General features: G+C 46.4%; 1 protein-coding gene across 4 annotated transcripts in view; it reads left to right on the plus strand.

Moving 5' to 3' along the window:
• GSS (glutathione synthetase) overlaps positions 1 to 17,689 on the plus strand; it is a 27,644-nt gene continuing 9,955 nt past the window's right edge. For 2 of the 4 annotated variants that reach the window (XM_030533010.1, XM_030533013.1), the window contains exons 1-7: positions 1 to 199; positions 8,327 to 8,472; positions 10,556 to 10,701; positions 12,256 to 12,331; positions 15,527 to 15,666; positions 15,888 to 16,004; positions 16,527 to 16,607. In XM_030533010.1, the coding sequence (XP_030388870.1) occupies positions 103 to 199; positions 8,327 to 8,472; positions 10,556 to 10,701; positions 12,256 to 12,331; positions 15,527 to 15,666; positions 15,888 to 16,004; positions 16,527 to 16,607 (803 nt within the window). In that variant the 5' untranslated portion in view covers positions 1 to 102. Of the gene's footprint in view, positions 200 to 5,949; positions 6,138 to 6,453; positions 6,538 to 8,326; positions 8,473 to 10,555; positions 10,702 to 12,255; positions 12,332 to 15,526; positions 15,667 to 15,887; positions 16,005 to 16,526; positions 16,608 to 17,689 lie in introns of those variants that run through there. The other 2 variants (XM_030533011.1, XM_030533012.1) reach the window with 2 other exon arrangements.

Raw genomic sequence — 17,689 nt, forward strand, 5'->3', positions numbered from 1 at the left:
GCCTCTGCTGGCCACGCGCCTGCCGCTTCCGGGTCCCCGAGGGGATTTGCGTGACGTAAGCATGCCTCACAGCGCAGCGGGGTGACGTCACACGGCATTGTGATGGAGTTCCGACGTCAGCCCCCCACCCCCGGTACTGACTCTGCCGCGGGCGGGCCCACGGGCTCCTCCTGCAGCGCCCGGGGACTCTCCGGATCAGGTAGTGGCACCGCGCCCTCCGGTTCCAGCCCTCCGCCTGGGACCTCTCCTCTCCCTTGGGTGCTCATCCCCCAGCGGGGCCCCGCCACGGGTACCAACCTCCCAAGTCAGCGCCTTGCCCAAGAGACCTCCCTGCAAGCGGCACCCCCATCCCCATGTGCGATGAGCCATGGGGCCGCCCCAGCTCTCAGACAGGGCCAAACCGCCTGGGGTGGGCAGCTAGCAAAGGGCCGAATGAGCAGCTCAGAAGGGAGAGCTCATAGCATCAGACTGAGCTTCCCTCCTCCCCCGTGGGGGCATCTGCAGTTTAACTGCCCCGGAAGGTGAAGGAGGGGAGTGCGAAGCCCTGCGGAGTGCCTTTCCGCCCCCACTGGTACTTAGGGACTAGCAAGATGCAGGGCTTGTCTACCTGGGAAATGATTCCAGACAGAGTGAGGTAGGTGTCATAAACAGATAGCTAAGGGTTAACATCTCTTTCACCTGGAAAGAAGTAATCTGAACACCTGACCAGAGGACCAATCAGGAAACCAGACTTTTTCAGATCTGGGTGGAGGGAGTTTTGTGTGTGAGTCCTTTGTTCTTGGTTTGTCTTCTACCTGTCCCTCTCAGCTTTGGGAAGGATTTGTTCTATTTCCTGCTTTCTAATCTTCTGTTTCCAAGTTGTAAGTACAAAATATAGTAAGGCAGTAAGGTTTATATTGTTTTTCTTTTGTATTTACATGAATATAGTTGCTGGAGTGCTTTGAATTGTATTCTTTTTGAATAAGGCTGTTTATTCATATTTCTTTTAAGCAATCGACCCTGTATTTGTCACCTTAATACAGAGAGACCATTTGTATGTATTTTTCTTTCTTTTTATATAAAGCTTTCTTTTTAAGACCTGTTGGAGTTTTTCTTTAGTGGGAACTTCAGGGAATTGAGTCTGCAGCTCACCAGGGAATTGGTGGGAGGAAGAAATCAGGGGGAGGTCTGTGTGTGTTAGATTTACTAGTCTGACTTTGCATTCCGTCTGGGTGAAGAGGAAAGTGCTTTTGTTTTCAGGACTGAAATTACAGAGGGTGGACTCCCTCTGCTTAGATTCACGGAGGTTGCTTCTGTGTATCTCTCCAGGAGAGGGGGGGGTGAGGGAGGGGGGAAGGGAAAAGATTTATTTCCCTTTGTTGTAAGACTCAAGGGTTTGGGTCTTGGGGGTCCCCAGGGAAGGGTTTTGGGGGGATCAGAGTGCCCCAAAACACTCTAATTTTTTGGGTGGTGGCAGCAGTACCAGGTCCAAGCTGGTAACTAAGCTTGGAGGTTTTTCATGCTAACCCCCATATTTTGGACGCTAAGGTCCAAATCTGGGACTAGGTTATGACAGTAGGGTATGAATTTAAAGCACTCCAGCTATTCTGGAATAACAACTCCTTGTGTGGACATGCTTATTGTGGAGTAAGAGAGCCTTTTTCTGGTGTTTGGTCCTGGAGTAAATGGGCATACCTCCCATTAACTTCACTGACTGCTACTGGACTTCACTGGGAGTTGTGAGCACATGCACCAGTCCTGAATTTGATGCAGAATATGGCTAGTGACTTCACAATAGGCATCTTAGTGCTCCAGGTTTGACTCGCTGATTCCATTTCCAAAGTGCTGAATCTACAAATTAAAAACTGATCTACCCCACATGCCAATGACACAAGTTCCACCTGGAACACTTCTGGTCCTACGTCACCATGCACTAAAATGCTGCAAGCAGAATTTAATTCTGTTGATGTCTGAGGCAAAATAGACTCCAGCTTTCTCATGTGATGTAAAGGAGCAACAGACATTGCTGATTTGGTCAGCTTAATGTAACCTCTCTACATACACACTCATCATACATAATTCTAGAGCTTATTGTGTATACTTGAAGATGAGGTATGATGTGGAGCTGTCAAGTGGTGCCTTTACCATAAAAACAGGGATACATAATGACACTATCAACACATTAAAATGACCACTTTGAAACATTTGCATTAGTTTCTGTTAGTTTAATGACTATGTATTATTTCAAGACATAAATTTGGATTTCTTTTGACCTCAGAGCATCACAACAACAATCTGAAGCAGGGGTAGGCAACCTATGGCATGCATGCTGAAGGCAGCATGCGAGCTGATTTTCAGTGGCATTCACACTGCCTGGGTCCTGGCCACGGGTCCGGGGGGCTCTGCATTTTAATTTAATTTTAAGTGAAGCTTCTTAAACATTTTAAAAACCTTATTTATGTTACATACAACAATAGTTTAGTTATATATTATAGATATATAGAAAGACACCTAAAAATGTTAAAATGTATTACTGACACATGAAACCTTAAATTAGAGTGAATAAATGAAGACTTGGCATACCACTTCTGAAAGGCTGCCAACCCCTGATCTAAAGGGTACAAATAAAATCTAATAAAAAATGCATACAAACATCACTGAAATGTAATAGCACTGGTGACATTTCAAGTCATCATCATCCTGGGTTGCCACATTTTTCATTCTCTTGGTATAGATACAGTTCTGTGCAGGGAAGATTTTCTGTAGTTCTGACTACAGTTGATTTTCTCAAGTATTTTTCATGGTGAATTGGTACTGGACTTTCTTTGTTTTTTCAAACACTGCAAAAGAGAATCTGCCTGGGTAGAGTGACATTTTTTCCCCACACTTTAGTGATATTTCTTGTGATGCTGGACTACACCTCTACCGCGATATAACGCCACCTGATATAACGTGGTAAAACAGTGCTCTGGGGGGGCGGGGCTGCGCACTCTGGTGGATCAAAGCAAGTTCAATATAACGCAGTTTCATCTATAACGCGGTAAGATTTTTTGGCTCCCGAGGACAGTGTTATATCGAGGTAGAGGTGTATCTGGAGACTGTTCTTGAAATACCACTCTATCCATTGAATGAAATATATTATTTCAATCAAGTCTTTATGTTGATTATATTATCTCCTTCATGGATGAGATTTCCATCTGCATGTAGTGGTATAATTCCATTCGGAATGAACCCATCTCCCTGGAGTCTTTCTACTTCAGGTTTTGAAGCACTAGTGATGAATTGCCTCAGTTCAACATAATTGACAAAATCAGTGAAGGTGTAGCCCCAGTCTCATGGTGCAGCTGTGCAGCAAGGCTTATGTGCAGTGGTGTGTTAATTTGGAACTTTTAACCCCTATGTTCTCTGCAATTGAGAGCATCTTATTTGAATGTCTTCTGAAAGATTATACTCATTGCTGGCTGAATTATATGCAGTTTTATCCATTAGCAAATGGACAGAGAAACTCGTGCACCAACTGGGGCACGAAAGTAAATGACTTCTCTGAACTACAATCACCTGGCTTTTGATAATAATCTGGGGCTTTCATTTTGGCTATTTCAAACTAAAGGATTGAAGTGGCATTATACAAAACCACTTGGTCATTTGAAAGCTGTTCATCAGGCTTGCTCACCAGAAGAACGTTGACCAAACATTTAGATGATTCAAGTTCCTGCTTCAGATTACAGTAGCTTGGATAGCATCAGCTAATGTTATTGCACTTTATAGAACAAAGGTAGATTTGCCTAGGCATTCCTTGCCTGTGCATGGAATGAAATTGCAGAACCGGAATGTTTTTTTTCTAATCTTGCTGTTGGAATTGCCTGCAGTTTCTACATCTGAGGGATAAGTAGAGCTTTATATCTTTGTAGCAGCTTGGCTAGGAGAAGAGCCTTCTTGGTGGTTAATCATCTTATATACATTTCTTCAATCGATTGAAAGCAGTGTCATAAGATGACTGTATTGTTGAATATCAGAGGGGTAGCCATGTTAGTCTGGATCTGTAAAAGCAGCAAAGAATCCTGTGGCACCTTATAGACTAATAGACTTTTTGGAGCATGAGCTTTTGTGGGTGAATACCCACTTCGTCAGATGCATGTGACGAAGTGGGTATTCACCCACAAAAGCTCATGCTCCAAAATGTCTGTTAGTCTATAAGGTGCCACAGGATTCTTCGCTGCTTGTATTGTTGAAGTGTAACTAGATGGTTTTGCTTTAAGATTTGTTTTACTCAAGTAGGAAGAAAGGCATGCTGAGTGATAAATTGCACCCTTAGCAATCAAGTCTTCTACAGGTATTCTGCACAACATATCATCATCTCCTCTTTGAAGTGCTGCCTCCCTGAGATTGGTTGCTCTCTCCAGTTATTTTATTAAGGTTCTTGTGTTGTGTTTTTTATCAAGCAAACAATGCAACAGGACCAATTACTGGAGGACTTCTGTACTCTGGAAACAGGTGAATATGATGCTGTCTGATCAGATTTTCTGTTTTCTTTCCTGGGTTCACAACTCTGACATGTGTCAAAGTCAACTTTCTTGTGTATTTCTGAAAGCAGGCCCCCTCATAGAGTATTGGTGGCACATCATCTAAACTAGACAAGGCATCCAATAGGTGCCAAAACAATTCATATCGCCTGGCTTTCGCTGCCAGCATCAGAGAATTTTGTCCAGCATTTGTGGCTTTTGGCAATTTTATATTGTTTTGATTTCCTTGACAAACAACAAAGTTTATGGAGAATCTTTTTCTCCTTGATGTAAGCTTTAAGGGGTTTGGCACCTTATAGACTAATAGACTTTTTGGAGCATGAGCTTTTGTGGGTGAATACCCACTTCGTCAGATGCATGTGACGAAGTGGGTATTCACCCACAAAAGCTCATGCTCCAAAATGTCTGTTAGTCTATAAGGTGCCACAGGATTCTTCGCTGCTTGTATTGTTGAAGTGTAACTAGATGGTTTTGCTTTAAGATTTGTTTTACTCAAGTAGGAAGAAAGGCATGCTGAGTGATAAATTGCACCCTTAGCAATCAAGTCTTCTACAGGTATTCTGCACAACATATCATCATCTCCTCTTTGAAGTGCTGCCTCCCTGAGATTGGTTGCTCTCTCCAGTTATTTTATTAAGGTTCTTGTGTTGTGTTTTTTATCAAGCAAACAATGCAACAGGACCAATTACTGGAGGACTTCTGTACTCTGGAAACAGGTGAATATGATGCTGTCTGATCAGATTTTCTGTTTTCTTTCCTGGGTTCACAACTCTGACATGTGTCAAAGTCAACTTTCTTGTGTATTTCTGAAAGCAGGCCCCCTCATAGAGTATTGGTGGCACATCATCTAAACTAGACAAGGCATCCAATAGGTGCCAAAACAATTCATATCGCCTGGCTTTTGCTGCCAGCATCAGAGAATTCTGTCCAGCATTTGTGGCTTTTGGCAATTTTATATTGTTTTGATTTCCTTGACAAACAACAAAGTTTATGGAGAATCTTTTTCTCGTTGATGTAAGCTTTAAGGGGTTTGTGTACTCCATGTCTTCATATATTGTAACTTCCCTGTAGAGAGACAATCCCCACCACTGCTCACTTTGTACAAGTAAACAGGCTTGGGGTGGCTCTGCTCCCAAGGTGCCCTCCAGCAAGTCGCATAGGGCCTCGGCAGGCACCGGGCGGGGTGTTTAAGGATGTGCCTCGCCAGGGCCCGAGCACCCAGAGGGGCTGGCTCAGCCCCCAGCGCGCCCCCTGGGCGAGGCCACAGCCCACCGGCTGGTGGCTGCAGCCTGGCGCGAGCGGAGCAGCGCACGAGGCCACCCCGGCTCCGCACCCCGCTACTCGGCGTTGGGAGCCCGGCGCAGGCGCACTGAGCGGCTGAGTACGCAGGGGAGGGAGGCGGGACATTCCGCTTACGATTGATTCCTTCTCTAGCTGTTCCAGAGTCCAGCCCTCACTGGCGAGCTCGCCTCTCCTCGTTACTTCACGGTGATAGGCCCACTCTCCTGCCAATCATGGGAGAAGGCAAGCGCTCGCGTCCGTTCTGGGCGCTGAGAGAGGCGTGGCCTAGCCGAGGTTGAGCGCTGCTGAGCGCATTTCCCTTCGCACGCGCAGTCGGCGGGTGCCGCGAGCCAGGTACCGGGGCTTGCCGCTTCCCGGGGGGGAGGGGCAGTTCTCCTTCCTCCGCTCCCGGGTGCCCGCGCGGCTGGGCCGCGTCCCGAACTCTGCCCCTCCCCCCGGTCCGTTCGCTCCTCGAGCCCTCACAGCGGACGGGCTCGGGGTCTGGCAGGCGGGGGAGCGCGCAGCGTGACCCGGGGTCAATCACAGCCCGGCCCAGAGCCTCGCTGGCGCGGCCATGCTGCGGACCGGGCGGGTGGCCCCCGCGGGCCGGCAGGAGCGAAAGCGGGTCACGCGCTCCCTTGGCCGTGGAGCTCCCCGGGCCCCGCTCAGCGCCAGGCGTGGCCGTGCGGGCCTGGAGGCCGGAACGGCTGCGACCCGCTGAGGAAGCCCGGCGCTGGTGCTGGCTCTGAGCTAGGTGGGTCGGGTGGGCTCCGGTTGGGCTGCTGCGTCCATGCAGCTGCCCTGCGGGGGCTTTTCCTTTGTCCCAGTAGGACTGGCTTACTTGGCTTAATAGGTCATGAATTTAACTGGTATATTTTAAATGGCTTATTGTTTATCAACTACTTTATAAACAAAATGGCACATGTCCAGCGCGTGGTATCCTTTGGCCAAGGGGAAGTGCTTCATTGGGCTTTGTGTGCCTTGCGGAGAAGCACATTCTTAAATCCTGACCTCTGTTTCAACTTGCCCAGTTAAATGACTGACTCCTTTCTAAAGCAGGTGTCTATATAGCTATTGTAGCCTCGTGCCGTCCTAAGGGCTAGTCTACACTGGCAGCGTTAAAGCGCTGTGGCTTGTGTAGTCGTGGCAGAACTGCGGGAGACCTCTCGCCCAGCACTCTTAAAAAAAAAAAAACAAAAAACCCACCACCATCTCCATGAGAGGCATTGCTACCAGCACACCCAGCACTGCTGCACTGTCTACATTGGCGCTTTGCAGCGCTGAAACTTGCTGTGCTCAGGGGGCTGTTTTTTCACAGCCCTGAGTGAGAAAGTTGCAGTGCTGTAAAGTGCCAGTGTAGACAAGCACTAACATGACATTTCTCCAGGTGACATTGTGCCTTGAAAGGCTCCATTGACGGTTCTGTTACATGTATTGAGTGCTGTAATAAATGTGAACAATGCTTTGTAAGGCACATAAGGAAGTCATGATCTATGCCATGGAGGAGTCTGTTTATCTGAAGAGAGAGTACAACGTGAGCAGTGATGATGCAAGTTTCGTACATACATGCTGCCTCATCAGTAGGCCTCAACCCTGCTCTGGAGGGACCACTTCTGTGCAGTGTGTAGGACCATATTAAGCATAACTAGAAATGGTGTCATACTCATTTGACATAGTTACAGCACTAACATATTTCAGTGCATCAACACTGCATGATATTTCCTTGCTCAACCATACCTCTGTGGTGCAAAAATGTGGTTCTTGGTGCATTCTTATACCTCTCCCAGACTGTTCTGGCTGCTGAGAGCAAGTTACACTGATGTAGCTTGGCAGTCATGATAGGCTCTCACCAATTTGTAATGTCTGATACTTGTGTTACCTTGCTTATGAACAGGGCTGTAAAAAGAGGAAAGTCATGTGGTTAGTAACTTTGTCCTAACCATGTTCTGGATGGTCACAAACAAGGTACTAATCAATAGTGCAGATAGGAGAGTTGGGTCAGTCCTTGACCTCTCGGCTGCATCTGTTTTCTAAGGTTCATGAAAACACGAGTATCTGCTTTACTACTTCTCCCCACAAAAACAGTTTTTCTATTTCTGGCAATACCTTTCCATCAAAATATGCATTTATTATGTTTGATAGGTGATGATAGGGCAATTAGTTGGGTCAGAAGCCCCAGGAATATAGTTACAGTGCCTGGTCTGAGGACCTGTTTGGCACTTGGACAAATCTCCCAGGAAAGTTAGTGTGAGTGTTGCCTGAGTAAAGAATGCTGAGTAAGGCCCGTATCATGCCAAGAGCCTGTTCAGCAACCCTGTGTGTATCGCCTCTGATATCCAGACCAGAATTCAGTACAGAAGGTAACTTGCTAAAGCTGGAAGAAAACTACAGTTCTATCTGGTCTAATTTAAAATGAAACAACCACCTTTGCACCCCACCACCGTCACCTACTAAGCAAGAAAGGTTAGGCTATGTACAGGTAAAGAGCACTGGACTCTGATCCCTTGCCCTGTCTTGTGAGTGACTTTTTTTTGTGTCTTTAGCATTTGAAATGACTGCCCACCTGACCGTATGGGAAGATGTTTTGCACAATGAGCAGCTCATTCCGGAGGTAGCTGCAATCGCTGTGGATGCAGCATTGCTTGAAGGAGTTCTGATGAGGACCAAAGAGGAGCCCAGTTCATCGAATGTAAGCTCAGCTTATTTAACTACTCCATGTTCTCACATAGAAATAATGCATTCTTGGAAAAGGATCAAATGACTCAGCAAGATTTCTGCCCCATAGGACAAGGTCTTGGGAAGGAGATGGTTGCAGGTGATGTGGCTTGTTTGTTGAGTCATCATGAAACATGCAATATTTTGCAATAACTGCACAGCTCCACAGGAGACTAAGCAAAGTTGAGACAATAGCAGAGTAAGCTTCCACCACACTCCATAATACCAACTGTGGTCAGACTAAGATATTCTACTGGGAGATCTACCTGCATTATGAAAATCTGTTTTATTTGTAAATGAGAAAACATGAGGTTTGGATGTGGTAGCTGAGCATTGGATGTCCATGCTGTGTGTTCACTCTCCCCAGGAACAGTCCTGGTGTGATGGGCATGCTCCCAATATCTGAGCAGAGCTTATCTCTGCTGAATCCCAGGAAGTTTGTCAGTGGGAGGTTCTGCTTTTGAAGAACCTTCAGCTACCACCATGCCTGAACAAGGAGATGAGGATGGTGTCACCTGAAATGGCCTGGACTTCGCAGGGATACCAGCTCTGGTTGGGAGGAAACTTTTCCCTTTGGTGAACCTCCTGTAATTTGCCAGAGGGGAACTCTTGTGTTATAACCAGGATGCTGCTGGTGGACCTGATCAGGTCCACCAGCAGCATGTGAGAGAGAGAGGAACTGTGTATTAGCTGAAGACTAGCTAGTTGTCTGGCATCTCCATGGGCAGGCTGCAGGAAGACCGAAGAGATGACTGACAGTGATGCTGTGCAGTATGTCTTTGCCATGTATCTTTGCGTTTTGATGCTGGCTCTGCTGTCCAGTCAGTATCTCTAAGATCAGCATCTGCGTAGGGCAGAGGTGGGCAAACTTTTTGGAGTGAGGGCTGCCTCTGGGTATAGAAATTGTATGACACACTATGAGTGCTCACAAAATTGGGGTTGGGGCTTAGCGTGCAGGCTCTGGTTGGCGCTTACCTCAAGTGGCTCCTAGAAACATCGACATGTCCCCACTCTGGCTCTTATGAAGCTGGACAGCTCTGCTGTGTGCTGCCCCATCCGCAGGCACCACCCTGGAAGCTCCCTTTGGCTGTGGTTCCCAGCCAGTGGGAGCTGTAGGGACGGCGCTTGGGGTGGTGGCAGCGTGTGGAGCAGAGCCCCCTGGTTGCCTCTACACATAGGAGCCAGAGGGGGGCCATGCTGCTGCTGCTTCTGAGAGCTGCATGGAGCAGCCCCCGACCCTGCTTCTTGGCTGGAGCGCCGGAGTGGGGTAAGCCCCAAACCCTGCTCCCCAGCAGGAGCTTGACGGCCGGATGCGGCCTGTGGGTGGTCATTTGCCCACCCCAGGGCTAGGGATTTGATGCTGAGGAGTAGGGAGGCAGTATTGGAGAGCAGACATACACATTGGCTTCTGAGAGAGGTCTTGGCTTCCCTTGGCATGCACAAAAAGTTATAAAAAACAAGGAGAATAACTTTTGTATAAAATTACTGTTTTTAAAGTGGCTTATGCCCAAAGTGGCTTATGCCTGAGATGTGGTCCTGGTGAAGAGGTGTACGGAGTTTGGAATTTGCAGTGACTGGAGTTGAGTAGCTAAAGTGAGTCAATAATAATGATACCCTCAGGGATAAATTTTAGAACTGGATATACTATAAAATTCATTCGTTCTCTGAACAGTACTTCTAAATCTGGAGACTACATTCTATCATTACAGTGGAAACGGAGATTATACTCCTTTAAATGAAAAGTTCAGCACAAGTGTAACTATGGAGTTGCTCCTGAGGTCTCCCAACCCAAATTCCATTATATTAAGTTTTGTAAAGTGAAATGCTCAAAACTAGACTTGCTAGAGTTCAGGCGATGCAGCCTGTGAGGGAAAGTGTGTTCAAGGACAAATAAAGCAAGGATCTAGTCTAGAATACGTCTGTTTTAAATTGGGACTAATTTAATTTAAATTGGGACTGGCTGGACCACGTTTTCAGAGGGCTTCAGCCCAGTCTGTTAGAGAAAGGAAGTGTGAGGGAGATGGCTGACTTTTCCATTGTTGGACCCTTATCTGCAGGTGGTGAATTATGCTCCCTTTACATTGCTCCCATCTGTAGTACCAAGCACCATCTTTGAACAAGCCTATGCTGTTCAGCAAGATTTTAACCTACTTGTGGATACTATTAGCCAGAACGCGGAATTCCTGGAACGCACTCTTGCTAGGTATTTATTGTACTGTATATGTTAACTGAACACATTTTAAATGTAAAGCTTCTATTGCTCTTACTCTTAGTCCATTTTTTCTGTTACTTCTTGAGTTGCGGCCCTCAGTCTCTCTCCTGATAGTTTATGGATGACCATCAAGTTCTTCAGGTTACAGGCAAAGGGTATAAAGACACCACTTCTGCTGCAGGTTACTCTCTCTGTCTGTCAGACTGATCACAGAACTAACCTCTCATTTTCCTCACCACATTAGTTTTCATAAAATGGTTGCCAGTAGTCCGTAAGTAGTTAGGTGCATTAGACTCTGCATTCTTCTTCAAATTTAGTATTTTTTTAGCTGTCTTCATTAAGGTTTTGGGGTCTCCGTGAGCCTTCCAAAAAATGACCAATCTGTATGGGAAGGGCTTCTCTTGCCTCACTGTGTGCCTGTGTTATGTATACAACTGATTGCTAGTAACAGGTTTCAGAGTGGTAGCAATGTTAATCTGTATCAGCAAAAAGGAGGAGTTTTTTTTTCTCCTGCTGATAATAGCCCACCTTAATTGATGAGTCATGTTTATGGCAACGCCCATTTTTTCATGTTCTCTGTGTATATATATCTTCCGACTGTATTTTCCACTGCATGTATCCGATGAAGTGGGTTTTAGCCCATGAAAGCCTATGCCCAGATACAATTTGTTAGTCTCTAAAGTGCCCCAAGTACTCCTCGTTCTTTTTATTGCTAGTAAATAATCCTGTTGTTTGGAGTAGAACATATATGGGCCCTTTCTAGAAGGGTTATACAGCGGTGAGTACAGTGATGTGCAGCATGTCAAGCCAATAAACTACCAAAAGGTGAATTTGGCGATGGCCCCTGTAATTTGCACTGTGAATTTTAACACCAGACCCCCATGGGAGTGAGGAGACTTTTGGTCTATATCTTTGCTGCTTTTCTCTATCTTCTGTTTGTCTTCTCTCTCTTCCTTCACAGAGATTCACACTGGCAGCTGCAGAGGGAGAGTGTGGAGGGAGAGCCTCTGCAGCATGGGGTCTGGGTCACTTGCAAGTTTAAAGTAGTGTAAATGATGGATTCTCTGTTACTAGTCGTCTTCAAACCATGATTTGAGGACTTCAGTAACTCAGCCAGAGGTTAGGGGTCTATTACTAGGTGGGTGGATGAGGTTCTATGGCCTGCGATGTGCAGGAGGTCCAACTAGATGATTGTGATGGTCCCTTCTGACCTTTAACTTTGAGTCTCTGAACCTTTTTCACAGAGAAGCTTTTTACTAGGGTCTCTACTGCTGTGGGGTGGGGTTAAGGTTTATCTGACCACTTGGAACTCTTGCCTTATGCTCAAGAGTACATTGTAAATGCCCTCGGTGAGGCTTTAGCTTGTGCAGCTCTTACTAATGCTCAAGAGCATGGTCTGACCACACCCCTGTGCATTGTGCTGTGGAGTGTATCCTGTAGCTTCCACCATGTAATAGATAATAGATTTCCTCAAGTACGGGCTTTATTTATATATCTCTCTTATAACCAGGTAAATTGATTGGTATACTCTTTCTTTTTCTGTAGCACCATCAAAGTGGATGATTTCACAGCTCATCTCTTTAAAATCTACAAGCAAGTTCTGAAAGAAGGGTTTGCTCAGGTATTCCACAGGAAGTCCTCTCCCCCCCATTAGCTGCCACCCTCCTTTCTTTCATAATGGAAGTTTGAGGTTTTTTGGTAATTTGAAAAATCTCTCCCACAGGTTGGTTTTGAATTGTTCAGTCAGGAGCAGGATATATAGGATTACTCTCTAGATTATGGTGTAACTGGCCAAGATATCATAAAGAGTAACTTGTCCCATTTTATGAGACCATTCAGCAATCATGCTGCTAAGTATTCTTGGTGGGTATTGCTGGAAACTGTCTAACCTTGTGTGAAAGGGGACCATGATTATACACACTTGTAATGTTGCTTTCTGAAAGTCTGAAAAGAGCATTTTGGTGAGTTCCAGTTCAGTGTAGCTGTGTCAGAAGTAGTACTTAAGGGCTTTCCTGTGATGTTAAGTTTGTTTTATACCATATATCAGGGATAGTTGTGTTAGTCTGTATCCACAAAAACAACAAGGAGTCCAGTGGCACCTTAAAGACTAACAGATTTATTTGGGCATAAGCTTTCATGGGTAAAAAAACCACTTCTTCAAGATGCATGGAGTGAAAATTACAGATGCAGACATTATTATACTGACCCATGAAGAGAAGGGAGTTACCTCACAAGTGGAGAACCAGTATTGACAGGGCCAATTCAATCAGGGTGGATATAGTCCACTCCCAATAATTGAGGACGAGGTGTCGATTCCAGGAGAGGGAAAGTTGCTTTTGTAGTGAGCCAGCCACTCCAACTCCTTTTGGAACCAACCAGGGGTGGGCTTTGGATCCCTGTTGGGCCTGTCCTGTAGTAGGTGACTTCTGGGTAGAATGTGGTGTTGGAGAGTTGCCTGGCAGCCTCCTGTTCATAATCTGACCTGTTCATTATAATCAAGGGGGCTGACAAAGGAGATGCTGTAGTCATAACAAACGGGTCGGATTGTGAACAGCAGGCTGCCAGGCAACTCTTCAGCACCACATTCTACAGGGCACTGTTCTCCAATCCCACAGAGGAGTACCAAAAGAAACTACACCATCTGCTCAAGAAACTCTCTGCTATAGCACAGGAACAAATCTACATGGACACACCCCCCAGAGCCCCGAACAGGGGTATTCTGTCTGGTACCCAAGATCCATAAATCTGGAAACCCTGGATGCCCCATTATCTCAGGCACTGGCACACTTACAGCAGGATTATCTGGCTATTTGGACTCTCTCCTTAGACCCTACGCTACCATCACTCCTAGCTATCTTCGAGAAACCATCAACTTCCTGAGGAAACGACAGTGCATTGGTGATCTTCCTGAAAACACCGTCCTGGCCACCATGGCTGTAAAAACTCTTTACACCAATATTCCACATGAGGATGGATTACAAGCTATCAAGAACTGTATCCCTGATGAGGCAACGGCACACCTGGTGGCTGAGCTTTGTGACTTTGTCCTCACCCACAACCATTTCAGATTTGGGGACAACTTATAACTTCAAGTCAGCGGCACTGCTATGGGTACCCGCATGGCCCCATAGTATGCCAACATCTTTATGGCTGACTTAGAACAACCCTTCCTCAGCTTTCATCTCATAGTGCCCCTCCTCTACTTGCACTACATTGATGACATCATCATATGGACCCATGGGAAGGAGGCCTCTGAAGAATTCCATCTGGATTTCAACAATTTCCACCCCAGCATCAGTCTCAGCCTAGACCAGTCCACACAAGAGATCCACTTCCTGGACACTATAGTGCAAATAAGTGATAGTCACATAAACACCACCCTATATCGGAAACCTACTGACCACTATACTTACCTACATGCCTCCAGCTTCCATCCAGGACACATCACACGATCCGTTGTCTACAGCCAAGCTCTAAGATGCAACCAGATTTGCTCCAAGCCTCAGACTGACACAAACATCTACAAGATCTCTATCAAGCATTATTAAAACTGCAATACTCACCTGGGGAAGTGAGGAAACAGATTGACAGAGTGAGACAGGTACCCAGAAGTCATCTACTACAGGACAGGCCCAACAAGGAAAACAACAGAACACCACTCACCATCACATACAGTCCCCAGCTAAAACTTCTCCAGAATATCATCAATGATCTACAACCTATCCTGGAAAACAATCCCTCACTCTCACAGACCTTGGGAGGCAGGCCAGCCCTTGCATACAGACAGCCCCCCAACCTGAAGCAACTACACACCAGCAACTACACACCATACCACAGAAACACTAACCCGGGAACCAATCTCTATAACAAACTACGCTGCCTACTCTGTCCCCATATCTAGTCTAGCAACACCATCAGAGGACTCATTCTCCTGTGCATCTAGTAATGTGATATATGCCATCATGTGCCAGCAATGCCCCTCTGCCATGTACATTGGCCACACCAAACGATCTCTACGTAAAAGAATAAATGGACACAAATCGGACATCAGGAATGGTAACATACAAAAGCCAATAGGAGAACACTTCAGTCTTCCTGGACATTCTATAACAGATTTAAAAGTAGCCATACTTGAACAAAAAAACTTCAGAAACAGATTTCAAAGAGAAACTGCAAACTAAAATTCATTTGCAAATTTAACACCATTAATTTGGGCTTGAATAGGGACTGGGAGTGGCTGGGTCACTACAAAAGCAACTTTCTCTCTCCTGGAATTGACACCTCCTCCTCAATTATTGGAAGCGGACTACACCCACCCTGATTGAATTGGCCCTGTCAGCACTGGCTCTCCACTTGTGAGATAACTCCCTTCTCTTCATGGGTCAGTATAATAATGCCTGCATCTGTAATGTTCACTCCATGCATCTGAAGAAGTGGGGTTTTTATGCCCAAATAAATCTGTTAGTCTTTAAGGTGCCACCGGACTCCTTGTTGTTTTTGTACCACAGTTACATCAGTTACCTTTTCTTGCCATGAGATGTATATGGAAGAGGGAAATAAGGGCTTCTGATGATGTCTGTCCAAATAAATGCAGGAAATAGGCTAAGGACCCAACCTACAGTCTTTACTCTGCCAAACACTTGATACCGGTGGTCATTTTACCAAAGTGAAGATTGCTGGATCCAGCCCTAAAAAAGGGGGGTTTTTAAGTGAACTTGTCAACGTGGCCTGTGGTAAGTGAAGGGCCTCACTATGCTGGTCAGAGGTGTGGAGGAATGATAGTGTGCTATATTTTGCATTTTATTTTCTCTCTCAGTCAGTATTCTTAGGAATAAATCGCTCTGATTATATGATTGACCATGGCGCAGATGGCACTCCAGCACTGAAGCAAATTGAAATAAACACCATTGCTGCCAGCTTCGGAGGCCTTACTTCAAGAACCACCGCTGTACATCGGTAAGTGAACTCCTTTGAAACAAAGGCCCGACCAGGATACTTCATTGCTTAGCTAGTGAGGAAGGTTTCAGCAAACCATCAGTCTGCATGCTCTGTATCTCTTGTACTGTATACACCCTGTCGTAACCTCTTAATATCAACAAACTCTCTGAACTTCTGTTTTACAAATCCTAGGTCAGCTGGGATTACCATGTGATTTTGTTATTTCTCTTGTGTCACAGGCACATATTGAATGTTTTGGGGAAGTCCAAGGAAGCCTTGAAGTTACTGGACAATAATCCATGCAAAGGGATAGCCTTGGGCATTGCGAAAGCTTGGGAACTCTATGGTTCAGCCAGGTAAGGGAGGAGTAGCCTGTGGGAAGATGTCAGGATGAGTACACATTTATTTCTCAAACTGCACCTTTCAAAAGGGGTCTATTTAATGCATACAGCACTTTTAACTCTAGAGCTCACATTCCTCTACCATCCCAGGGAAGGAGGATCTCTGTTCTTCAGAGCACAAAGTTACTGGATTGGCCAAACACTGTTTTCTTTAAAATTACAGTGTATCCAGCTGCCCACAGGTGCTCCCTAAAAGGCGTGGAAGACTTGTACTGCTAGAAGACTTTTTGTAGCCGTTCTTGAATCCTCCTATTTCTTCCCCTTGTGCGCCTGCCCAGAGCTGCTTTTTAGTAACATGGCACCTGGCACTGTCCTTTAGAAGTGGATTAGGAACTAGCAAAGAACATCAACTGGAAAGCTTTGCAAGCCACACATCACCAAAGTGAATGTAAAAGATGAAATCTTTAGCTAGAGGTCCATAGTTCTATGTGGGGTGTGTTTCTTGCTCTGATGCAGTTTTTGGGGTGTATGTTTCAGGGCTGTGGTGATGGTCCTGGTTGCAGATACCCAAAGGAATATTTTTGACCAACGCTGCGTAGAAAATGAGCTGTGGACCAGGTAACTGTTTGTTGTTTTAGGATGAAATAATTTGTTTAATCTCACTTTACAAGGACCGAGATCACATAACTCATTAAAAAAAAACAAAAAAAAACAAACCTCTTTCATGTCTTCCTAATATTATCTTAGGTTATTAAAACTGAGCATTTAAAAATCCAATATGCTTTTAATCACTTGTGTTAGGGTTAGTTAGCATTTCAATTTGGACAGTAGACATGCTCTTAGACCAGGGGTGGGCTTTGGATCTGGCCTACGGGATTTCCTCTCCTGTGGCGCCATGGGCCCTGTGCCGCTCCCAGAAGCAGCTGGCACCACATCCCTGCGCCCCCTGGGATATGGGCGGGGGCAAAGGACTCCACACACTGTCCTTGCCTGTGGGTACCTCCCCCCGAAGCTCCCATTGGCCAGGAACGGGGAACCATGGCCAATGGGAGCTTTGGGGGAGGTACCCACAGGCAATGGCAATGCATAGAGCCCTCTACTTTCCCCCGTGCCCCCCTCCCCATCCCCCAGGGGCCGCAGGGATGTGGTGCTGGCCGCTTCCCGGAGCGGGGACAGGGCAGGTAGGCAGGGCGCCTGCACTAGCCTCGGTGCGTGCTGCTTCCACCCCAGAGCTGCTCCAGGTAAGTGGTTCCGGGCTGGAGCCTGGACCCCAACCCCTCCTGCACCCCGTAACCCAACCCCTTGCTGCACCCTGCACCCCAACTCCCTGCCTTGAGCCCCTTGCTGCACTTGCACCTCCCCTGCCCTGAGCCTCCTCATACACCCTACACCCCAACCCCCTGCCCTGAGCCCCTCCCTGCACACTGCACCTCCTCCCACCCCCGCATTCCCTCCCGCAACGCAACCCCCTGCCCCAGCCCTACATTCATGTCCCTGCATTTAAGTTCCCCACCCAGATGCGGCCCTCGGGCCAAAAAGTTTGCCCATCACTGTCTTAGACTGTGAGCAAAAAGTAAACTTGCCACTTTCTGGTTGTCCTCCTGTTTTAGAGTAATGCTGTTGTATTTGGGGGTCACAACAGTGCAGGGGAATGTTTCTGTTCGTAATAGGCTTGGTTGTACACCGTGTCACTTCCCCTT

Source organism: Gopherus evgoodei, chromosome 14 (assembly GCF_007399415.2).
Source record: "Gopherus evgoodei ecotype Sinaloan lineage chromosome 14, rGopEvg1_v1.p, whole genome shotgun sequence".
In the NCBI taxonomy this organism is placed as follows: Eukaryota; Metazoa; Chordata; order Testudines; family Testudinidae; genus Gopherus; species Gopherus evgoodei.